Below are 12,350 nucleotides of genomic sequence, written 5' to 3'. Positions count from 1 at the left end.
CATTGACAATAGATTCAATACTTTGATAAGAGAAAAGTGAAGTTGCATCAGATTGAAATTCCCAAGATAATTCATGTTGGTTGTGCTAAGTCGTCAAGAAATAAAAACTACATGTAAGGTGATTGGATATGTATGAAGATGATGTAGAGTAGCTCTCATTTCACCAAAAAGTTTGTGGCGTGAAGTGGTCTCGCACGGAAAATGTACTTATCAGTGGTGGTAAGATAATTTGGTGTACATACAAAAAAATATTGATAATTATTTAGGAAGAATTGGAATATTTTTTTGGATATAAATTAAATGTGTAACATAAAATAAAACGAAGGAAGTAATAAGATAGTGTTGTCTAATACATGACATAATCAAGACATCTCTAGTTTTGTTAGCTAGCACAAAAAAACAAACATCATAAAGAAATGTCAAACTAACATTATAATTAGAGGATAAAATTCTTTACAACATTATATTAGACCGGCAGATTCTAAGTCAACAAAGTTTTTGCATTTGACAACAAAAATCACTCATACTACTGAGTAATTTTAATTGGGGTGAATTTTGTAGGATTTGAGTCGGATATTTTTGGTTGGGTTTGGATTGGATTTAACATTTTAATTAATTTAGTTTTGACCAATCAAAAGCTATCACGTATTTAATAAAATTTCTAATTATGATTTAAAAAAAAAAAAACTTCAGTTGCAATGGTATTTTTTAACCATAAAGGTAGATAAAGAGATATTTTTGACCCAATAGATTAATGGAGGATATTTTTGAATCAATTTCAACACTTAGCTATTTGAGATCCTTTTTCGTATTAATAATTAGAGAAAGCATTACCAAAAGATCAAGATTCAGAACAACTCAAGAAGGTAATCATAATATTGTAAAATCGCAAGAAAAATTAACGTAACTAAGAAGCATCTCCAGAAAATTAAGTCTTTGAAATTGTCCTTATAATACTATTGCCTTTCTAAGTTGCAAAACAAAATAAAATTGTACAACTAGCAAGTCAACGAGAGAAACAGTACAAACCTCCTGTTAAATTATTAGGAAACAACCAGGTTGGTGATTTACTAAACTACACTCTAGTTGATGTATTTTATGTAAAAGAAAAAAAATATAGAACTAATTAATAACCAAAGTCTTAAAAGTCTTCCATTGTTCTCTTGCTCTTTGGACGTACCAAGAGTAGAGAGAAAAATTAACCAAAAATGTCACCTCTCCCAATAAACACAATACAACACTTCACACACCCAAAGCATTCATTAACATTATATGATTCCAACACTAAATACTTATGTGATGGTTGCAAAATCCCTGGCATCGGTAAAAGATATCAATGTCACAGATGCAACTTTGATCTGCATGAATATTGTGGTACATGTCCGATGAATCTTTCTTCGTTCTTACATCCTCACCATTCGCTCATGCTCGTCACTCGTAAGCCACATGGCGAACGCAGATCAAACCGCGTTTGCAATGTTTGTTGTGATTCTGTTGAAGGGCTGTTTTATAGGTGTGGGGTTTGTAATTTTGATGTCCACCCTCTCTGTACTCAGTTGCCCGAAGCGCTGCGACATGCCCTACATCAGGTAACTAATCCGTTTTAATTGATGTGAACAAGCACGAGGTTTAAGAAAAAAAATATTGTTGGAATTTATAGTTTTAAGCATGTTATAAGTAGCATTTTTGTTGTCGCTATAAGAGAATCTCATTATGTACATAATGAGAAGTTTGAATTATAGTCGCTCTTTTCTAAATTCTACAAATAAATTGAAAATAAACAAACAAAAAAGAAATAGATTCAGATAAGTTGAGATGAAGGGAGTGTAATTAGAATCACTTTTGAACAAATTTATAAGAATCACTTATCAAGAAGATCCATTATGATATTGAAAAAATAAAGAAGATTGACAATATTCCTTTTTGGGTTGATTTCTGAAATGGTCACTCAATTACAACAACAACAAACTCAGTATATTTCCACCCAATAAGGTCTGGGGAGGGTAAAATGTACACAGTCCATACCACTACCTCCGGCACAGTCAAATGGTCTCTCAATTAATAATTATTATTTCAAACAGTCATCTTTCCTCTTGATTTTAATTTTAATTTCTTCAACAAAGGAAAATTAACTTTCTCAGCTAATAAGTACTAGTGAGTGATAATCTAAGAATCATTCATGAACCCTTTTCCACTTGTAAAAAATGTGAATCTACGTTTTTTTAGCCTAACTTGTTTGAGGAGAGTAATATCTTTCTTTTTAAAAAATAATAATAATAATAATAAAAAGAAAAAAAAAAAGAGAAAAAAGGGGGGGGGGGGGACTACTAAAATTTCTTGAGGAAGGGAGGAATATCACTTCGGAAAACTTCTGTAAATAAGTCACATGCTAAACAATAAGAGAAATTAGCCTCCCTAATTTTGATAAATTATATTTTAGGATTTAATTTATCTGGGTAAATCAATTAAAATAAAAGGCCATTATAACTAGGATATGTGTAATCCACAAATTCAATTCTATCATGTAGATCAAAATTAAGGGTATGCATAATTATGAAACTATTTTGATATGATTATGATTGTCATAAATCCAGGCGCATCCTTTAAAATTACGGAGCTCGGCTGAACAAGGAACTTGTGCTGTTTGTAGAGGTGCATGTAACGCCTCTTCATGGCGTTATAGGTGTAGACTATGTGGATTTGATATTCATATAGATTGTGTGCTAATACAATGTGAAAAAAGAACGACCAAGGACCGAGGAATCCCAAAGTATGTTCCGCCATCTGGATTCTCTCAGCAACAGAATTTTGGTGGTTTTGCTCATGGGGTTCCGTATTGGCATCCTAGTAACAACCCATATTTTCCTAGTCCACTTAACATGCACCACAACCACATGCCACAGCCACAACCGCAACATCAGAACCATGCTGGGCAGGCTCAGACGCATTATGGTGGTGGACGAATTGGGCAAGTGATGTTTGGTCTGGTGAAAACACTTGGGATCGGGGTGTTTTCTAACATGATATTTGGCACTGACGTATCTGCACTTTTTTCTTCTTGATACTTTCTCTGTTTCAATTTGTTTGTTTAAACACGATTGTATCTTCTTTTTTTGGCAACTCTTTAATTCGAATTTTTCATATGACATATTTAAGACTACAAGAATAAAAGAGAATTTGGTACATTTTATGTATCTTTAAATTAAGACCTCAAAATTCTATCAAAGAACTTCGTTAAGGATTGTGAAGATTGAACATATATGTATATGAAGTAACTTACGATAAATGAATCAATTGGCTCATTTCCATCTTTTATTTCTCTTGCCCACGGAAAAGATTCCTCATTGGGAAAGGCTCCGTATACTTTTGGGTATAACTACTTAGTATAATATTCTACATATTCATAGTATAAATTCCCGATGAAGATTTACCTGAAGAAACCTTAAAAGTTAGAGTTCATCCCAAGCTGCTCTCTAATATACTATCCTATACTATAGTTACTCCAATGCAATACGTTCTACAACGGATAAAAACTTAATTACTCATATTTGGTATTTATATCAAATTAATAAAAATATAATAGTGTATTATAGGAAAAATGATAATATTGTTGGGGTCGAAATCGAGAGGGCGTCATGCGGAAGTTATTAGTTGCAAACTATGAAACGATAAATCAGACGACAAAGAAAACAATACTAAAAAAACATAAAATCATTATATATTTTTGCCATTTGGCCTACATATTATAAAATCTAATATTTAAAAAAAAAAACACAAAAACTAATGAGAGAGAAAATCTTTCCCTAACCAAAACTCTTAAACGACTACATTGTAAATGCTACTGTGTTGTGGTATGAGAAGGGGTTTTCTATTGATAGAGTTCCAAAACCTTTTCTCCAAGAAAAGGGTTTGTTAAATATGAAAAAAAAAATATATTTTCCTTTCAGGAAATTAAAAGTAATTATGGTATTACTTTTATTTTCCGTCTAAAAAAATAAAACTTAAACTTGGTAAGAAAATCAGGGCAAAAACCTTAACAAATCTCCTCTTTTTAGCTTGATTTTGTTCACTTGATCCATCTTCTTCACATCACATGCATGGCTTCGTTCTTGATATAATCTTCATAACTGTTGCTTGTCATAGTTAAAAATAACGTTTAAAATATCATGATAAAAAATTGGTTAAAAATTAATATTTTATTTTTATTTTTAAAGATGCAGCAACAAGAATGTTGAAAATATGGTTGAAACTTGTTCTCCACATGTAGTTGGACCAAAATCTTCATTATCATCCAATTGATTGCAAATTAATCAGAACCACCTTGAACTTGTCTTCAACCTCATTTCACCAAACCATTGCATCTTTAAACTATAGACTCTGATACCACTTGTTGAGTTCGAAATCGAGGGGATGTCATGAGGAAGCTGTTAGTTGCAAACTATGAGAAGATAAATCAGACGACAAAGAAAACAATACTAAAAAAAACATAAAATTATTATATGTTTTGGCCAATTGGCCTACATATTATAAAATCTAATATTTTAAGAAAAAAACGCAAAAACAAATGAGAGAGAAAATCTCCCCCTGCATTGTGTATGCAACTGTGTTGTGGTATGAGAAGGAGGTCTTCTATTTATAGAGTTCCAAAACCTTTCCTCCAAGAAAGTGGTTTGCCAAATATGAAAAAGTTTTATATTTTCCTTTCAGGAAATTAAAAGTAATTGTGGTATTACTTTCATTTGCCTTCTAAAAAAAGTAAAACTTAAACTTGATAAGAAACTCAGGGCAAAAACCCTAACAAATCTCTTCTTTTTGGCTTGATTTTTTCACTTGGTCCGTCTTCTTCACATCACATGCATGACTTTGTTCTTGATATAATCTTCATAACTGCTGCTTGCCATAGTTAAAAATAAAGTTTAAAATATCATGATTAAAAATTGGTTAAAAATTAATATTTTATTTTTATTTTTAAAGATGCAGCAATAGGAATGTTGAAAATATGATTGAAACTTGTTCTCCACATGTAGTTGGATAAAAATCTTCATTATTATCCAATTGATTGCAAATTGATTAGAACCGCCTTGAACTTTTCTTCAACCTCGTTTCAACAAATCATTCGATCTTTAAACCGTAGACTCTGATACCACTTGTTGAGTTCGAAATCGAGAGGGTGTCATGCGGAAGCTATTAGTTGCAAATTATGAAACGATAAATCAGACGACAAAGAAAACATTACTAAAAATCATAAAATTATTATATATTTTGGCCAATTGTACTATATATTATAAAACCTAATAATTTAAGAAGAAAATACAAAAACTAATGAGAGAGAAAATCTCCCCATACATTGTGGATGTTACTGTGTTGTGGTATGAGAAGGGGGGTCTTCTATTTATAGAGTTTCAAAACCTTTCCTCCAAGAAAGAGGTTTGTCAAATATGGAAAAGTTTTATATTTTCCTTTCAGGAAATTAAAAGTAATTATGGTATTACCTTTATTTTCCTTCTAAAAGAAATAAAACTCAAACATGATAAGAAAATCAGGGCAAAAATCCGAACAAATCTCCCCTTTTTGGCTTGATTTTCTTCACTTGACCCGTCTTCTTCACATCACATGCATGAACTTGGTTCTTGATATAATCTTCATAACTGCTTCTTGCCATGGTTAAAAATAAAGTTTAAAATATCATGATTAAAAATTAGTTAAAAATTAATATTTTATTTTTATTTTTAATGATGCAGCAACAAGAATATTGAAAATATGGTTGAAACTTGTTCTCCACATGTAGTTGGACAAAAATCTTCATTATTATCCGATTGATTGCAAATTGATTAGAACCGCCTTGAACTTGTCTTCAACCTCATTTCACCAAATCATTGGATCTTTAAACTGTAAGTTCTGATACCATTTGTTGAGTTCGAAATCGAGAGGGTGTCATTCGGAAGCTATTAGTTGCAAACTATGAGATGATAAATCAGATGAAATAGAAAAAAATACTAAAAAAACATCAAATTATTATACATTTTGGCCAATTGGCCTACATATTATAAAAACTGATATTTAAAAAAAATACAAAAACTACTAAGAGAAAAAATCTACCCCGAACCAAAACTCTTAAATGACTACATTGTGGATGCTACTGTATTGTGGTATGAGAAGGGGGTTCTTCTATTTATAGAGTTCCGAAACCTTTCCTCCAAGAAAAAGGTTTGTCACATATGGAAAAGTTTTATATTTTCCTTTCAGAAAATTAAAAGTAATTATGGTATTACTTTTATTTTTCTCCTATGAAAAATAAAACTTAAATTTTGGTAAAAAAATTAGGGCAAGAACCTAACAAATATTTGTTTCCTATGCTATTGAAAAGATTTAACATTGCCCTCCGTTATACTATTCGTCTATATACAGGGGCGGAGCTACACTTAGGATAGGGGTTTCATCCGAACCTCCTTCGATGGAAAATTATACTATATATACATAGTTATAATTATTTTTTATGTATATATAGTAGATATCAAACTCCTTCAGTTAGTTCATATGTTCACTCGTGAACCCCTTGGTGAAAATGCTGCTCCGCCATTGTCTTTATATGCCCTTAGATAATGTTATATTACAATGTGTTAACTAAGTGCATTGTGGAGGGGTGTATGGAATATGACCAATATTCCAAAACATAGTTTCATCTGTTGGTTGGTGATGCAAGGAAGAGTGTAGACAAGAGTGAAACTAATGCAGTGGGGTGGTTGCAACACCAACTCATGTCTGATATGTGACGCAGAGCCTGAAACAATAGAACACCTGTTCTTTGACTGCACCTGTTCTTTGACTGCCCATTCTCAAAGATGTGTCTTAATGAAATCTTGTTATGGCTAGGGATAGCATTGCAAGTGAGAGATGTCAAAAGCATTTGGAGAAGAGTAGCAAGGTATGCAGTAGGCAGAACAAGCAGGCGACTGCTCTGGGCAGTAATCGCAGCACTGATCTACAATATTTGGCAAGCAAGGAATGCAGCCTTGTGGGAAAACACTGTCCCAAGCCCTCAGATGGTGGTGAAACGGATAAAGGAAGTTCGTAATATCAAAGTTTTGATTTTGTACGCAGCAGGATTACTTGTAAAGATAGAAAGTGGATAGGAAAATTATATGTTGAGTTGTCCTAGATTCTGTGAGAATGGATGTAAAGTTTGAGATTTGAAGATGATAAAATCTGTTCCGTTTGACCAAAAAAAATTGAATTGACGACAAAGAAGTTAGATTTAGGTTTTATTGTCTCTATTGTAGAATAAAGAATACGCCAAAGAGTAGGATTTGTAGACAAAAAGGTAAATAGTTAATATATATGATTTGTTATTAATTTTGACAAATAATGCACATGTTTTACTCCCATTATATCTTCGGAAAAGTAGACTGCATTTGTAAAAATATGGCAATTGTTCTTCCCAATAGTTGATAGAAAGACATGCAGGGGCGGATCGATGGGTACCGGAAAAGGTTCATAGAACCCACTTTGTTGAAAATTGTTATATATAAAGTTCAAAGTTATTTTTATGTATGTGTTGAGAAATTATATATATAAAGTTATTTTTATGTATGTACTAGCTTAGTGTACGTGTTTTGCACGTGTGTTTAATGTCAATTAATAAAATAATATATAAAAAAATATTAGAAAATATAAATTAACATTAAAATAAATGTTAAACTTACAGATTGTAAGTAAAATCAATACTTACAGATTGTTAAACTTTATTTATGCAATGTTCTTAACTTCGTCATTCTACAATTGTTGCCATTATTATTATGATTGATTATGAGATTAGATTTTGCTTAAGTACAGTTTAATGACTGAAATTTAAATTAATTTTAATTTAATTAAAATTATAGGTAGTCCAATATCTAGAATTATTTATAAATAATTAAGCTGATTATTTCTTCACATTTAAGATAAATTTAATATTTTGTAACAAAAAAGGATCCATATAAAAAATGTAAAAAAAATTCTTATAAAATCAAAATCAACTCTTGAATTTAACTAACAAAGAAGAACAAAAGATTAAAGAAAAAAGTAACATAAAATATAAATTCTAAGTTTACGAACCTCATGTCCACAAACATACTATACATAATTTTGATATGACACCATCAAAATATCAATCAACTCTTGGACAATTGAGAGAGACTGCACAAATAAATAAAAAGGAAAAACAAAAAGAATAGATTAGTTGCAAAAAGAAAAAATTAATTAAAAAATAAATTATATGGGACTCACTATACCTTTTCTGAAATTTCATGTAAACATTGATAATTTTGGTTGTCAACATTGATAATTCTACGTTTTCCCTAATCAATGTGAATGTACAATGGAACTTATATATTATGGAATTATAGTTTGACTTAATTTTGGTTGGGTAAGGAATCCTAAAATATATGGTAAGGATTCTAATCCTAGGAAAAATCTTATAAGAAAAACAAATTTAATGAATTTTATAAATTTAAAATTTTTTTTACTTCTATATATTAATAATAATTTAAGAAAAATAGTGAAAAGATAATTTTGTCTATTGTGAATACTTTTAATGAAGGACAAAAAGTTCAAATAACTTTTATAAGGGTTTTCACACTTTTAATATATTATAGATGTATGTGTGTGTAGAGTAGATATAGAATTTTTGTGGCTTCTTCGTGTAGTTATTTCATTATATGTTGAATCTGTATAGCAAAACTCGAACACATGTACATTTAAGTCTCATGCAAGTCCTATCTTAACTAGAGAACTTGACTATGCTTCGCGAAATCATAAAATATCTCGTCAAATTAATAAAAAAAATTGTATATTGAGCGCTCAATATTCTAAAAATTTCTTGATCTAATTTATTATTAGTTCTTAAATTTTATGACTTTTATATTTTTAAGAAAATAAGAATTAGTAAGAAAAAGTTTCATATATTAAGGGGTTAATACACATTTTTTAATTTAATACAATTCAAATATATGTATTTAAGAATTTAATTTTCTTCTAGCTTTCATTAAAAGGTAAACTTATATTCGGATAGTTCTTCTTCAATTCTATATCGTTTTTTTGACATTTTATCCTTTCATATTTATATTTTTCTTTTCTAACTTTTCATCATCATCTATAATTTTCTATAGCAGATTTTGTCTCTATCCTCTATTATAGTATTTGTTTATATTTCTTTTTTCTTTTCTCTCCTCTATATATCCTATCTTTACTCTAAAAGTTGTAGACACATAATTTTTGACCCTCCCCCGAGTTTTAACCTATTTTTCGGCATTAAATATTTATATTTTGTTCAATATTTATTTTAGATCTTATTTTATTTTTAATAAGTTTTAGTTGAAAATAAATAAATAATTAAAGTTACATTTTGAGATATTTTTATTTTATTTTTATTTTTAAAATAACACAAAAAATTAAAAATATATTTCCCTTTTAATTTTAATAAATAGGCTACTAGTTTTAGTATTATCTTAATTAGATTTATTTTAGGTTATTTATGAAATTTTATTGTATTTTCTTAAAATATAAAAATTAATTAGTTAATACTTTTTTATTTCTATTATTTATTTTAATTTATTATTAAAAAAAAGAATCCTTATCCTAAAATAACTACCCATACTTATTTGATATCCCAAAAATCCCTCAACTTCGCTCTCCACGTCCCCTTTTTAAGGATAACCCCCAACCTCCCCAAAGACAGAGTTACGTACATTATCAGAAGAGGATTAGACAGAAAAACCAAAGAGGGAAAACAGTGAGGAAAAAAAAGATGGACTATTTTTTGATAGAGAGAAAATTAGAGAGACAGACTAAAAAAGAGAAGAAAACAAAGAAAAGAAAGATCTCTAAATTGAGTTTCGAATTTCCTTTCAAGTTTCTGGTGACGGTTTACTTGGTTCATCACCTTGTTTTAATTCATTGCACAGGTTCATATTCGATCCTACACTATTAATTTTTATAGATTTTATTGAAAGCCAAATCATGAATAAGTTTGTTTAAATAGTTTTGTATATCATTTGGTGTATAAATTTGATCCTTAGTACGTAATGTAAAAATAGTTTCCCTGTGGGTGATTTTTTTTTTCCTTTTTGTTTCTTTTCTTTTGAATCACTAGAAAGTATATTTTACTTACTACAATTAGATGCTTAAATGGTTTAAATCTCTCTCTCTACATACATATATATATATATACATACCAAACCCTAATCCTCAACCAATAGATTATAGTACAGGTAATGTACCTAGAACCTACTCAGTACTCCCTCTTTCCTACTGTTTTTTCATGTCTATTATTCTTATCGTTTATATTTTCCCCAGAGTTTAGTTTTTTTTTTTTTTTTTACTCTACCCTGTTCATCTCTTCCTCTTAATCTATGTTCTTAACATCACACTTCTTTAACCACACCCCGGAAAGTTTTGGTCTGGCAGCTAACACTCGTCTTTTGTCTATTTTGCAGACCTATTGGACTATCAAGGCCAGAATTCCTAGGAATTTACAGGTTAATCCATCGTTGGTATTAAGAAATTAAGAGGCTAACCATATACTAAGGGTAAGAATTTTATAGATAATTTAATTTACATGATTGACAAAAATTATGTAAAATAACTTTAAACATAGATATAAGAACATGAGTATAAATATTTTTGTGGGAAAAATATGTAAATAAGGAGGTTTCCCTTTCGGGAACCCCCTAAAGATCGAATAGAAAACTTGGAGCTTTTATTTAAATCACAATGATACAAAGTTTAGACAAGAAAGACTGGCTTGGATAAGTGTTTCGGGAGGAAAGGTTTAAACATTTCAAGTGGGTTTGGAGTTGGTTGATTTTACTCTGCCTTCTTTTGATCTAATGTGCGCCTTTTATAGGCGAGATGTACATAAAGGAGTGGTTCTAAAAACTACTACGTGGCCTCAACACAATTGGCCGACATTTTTTGATAAGAGATAAGAAAGAAAATTTTAATAATGCAAGTCGGGTACGCTTTGGGCCCCATCGTCACATGCGTTATTAATTTTCTTTCAAACTTATTTTGACGCGTGCTTCAACAGTTTTTCTTTCTTTTGGAAAGTAGTGATAAAGGAAGCACTCTGACTCTGACTATTACAAGACATAAAGTAGGCATCCCTACTTGACCACGCTAGCTAATAATACAAACTATGGAAACTGTAGATTATCTTTATGTATCCAAGTTGTGCAGGGCAATGGAGTCGAAACTCATGCCTGAGTCGTCGTCTTCATATGGATCAAGTTTTTCGATTTCTAATTTTGTCGATATTTTTTCCAAATTAAACTTGTGGTTTAAATACTGGATCTTTCTGTCTATTTCTACTTCTTGTGACTTGAGATAATCTAAATTTTGTTCTATCTTATCTAGTGTCTTTTTATATTTATTCTGAGTAACTTCTATTTGGTCTAGAGTTCTTATTATACTGTTATCTTTTTCCTAAGTTTTCTCGCTTGTATTTATCAAAAAATCTATTATTGTGTTGTATTGTTTATCGCCCGAATGTAAAATGTGTTCTCCCTGGTTGAAATTACACCTTATGGTGGAGTTGTTTTTTAATATTCTATATTTCTTTTCTGGTTGAAATCTAAGATCTAGGTAATCGAGGTGTTTTAACGAAGCTATCTTGTTATCCTAAGTGGTTTAAGTTAAGGTATTTTTTGCTTAGCTTAGTTTGATATTTCAATCTACTATTTGTATAGGTTATATCCAATTCTACTTCTTGTATATTTTCTATCAGCCTAGTTTTTTCGTTAATTAATGCTTTTTTATAATAGTTGGATGTTATGGTAATTATTTCGTCCGTTTCTTTAAAATTTAAAATATCTAGTTCTAGATTTCTTATTTCTTTATTTAACAACTCTAATCTTTCTACAAATTGTTCCGAATTTTTACAAGTTATGTTTATATATAAATTCTCTATAATATTGTTGTTGTATTTCTCTTATACACTCGATATATCTTATTGGCATTTATTATCCTAATTGATAAGCTTTTCTCTTAATACGTTCTTTAAGCCACTTTATTCCTGAAGTATTATTTTCTAAGTCTCTCTCACAACCTTGTATTTCCCAATTTACAGCGCTCAATAAGTCGTTATAAACTCTATGTACTCTATTTACTTTTAGTAGCCTTTTTCGACCTTCTTCTAAATTATGTTTTCTAGTTATTATGTTCTTTCTTTTTTTTGATTTCTCTATATAAATAGAAATAACTACACCTTATATCTTGGAATGATCTATGTCTTTTCATATAAAGTCTATAAACTTTTGCGAAATAGTAGGTAATGTTCCCAAAACCTTCTCGCTCTGATACCAAAACAGTTGTAT

At 29.9% G+C, this 12,350-nt stretch overlaps 1 protein-coding gene across 1 annotated transcript; it reads left to right on the top strand.

Moving 5' to 3' along the window:
• The first annotated feature begins 1,093 nt into the window (after positions 1–1,093).
• Positions 1,094–3,148, top strand: LOC107842128. The gene is made up of 2 exons (XM_016685901.2): positions 1,094–1,589; positions 2,595–3,148. Exons 1-2 carry the CDS (start codon positions 1,209–1,211, stop codon positions 3,060–3,062), a joined length of 849 nt encoding a protein of 282 aa, XP_016541387.2. The 5' UTR covers positions 1,094–1,208; the 3' UTR covers positions 3,063–3,148.
• Positions 3,149–12,350: the final 9,202 nt, after the last annotated feature.

This window comes from Capsicum annuum, chromosome 9 (genome assembly GCF_002878395.1).
Source record: "Capsicum annuum cultivar UCD-10X-F1 chromosome 9, UCD10Xv1.1, whole genome shotgun sequence".
NCBI lineage: Eukaryota > Viridiplantae > Streptophyta > Magnoliopsida > Solanales > Solanaceae > Capsicum > Capsicum annuum.
Note: the sequence above shows the minus strand (reverse complement) of the source record. Positions and strands in the feature narration are given on the sequence as shown.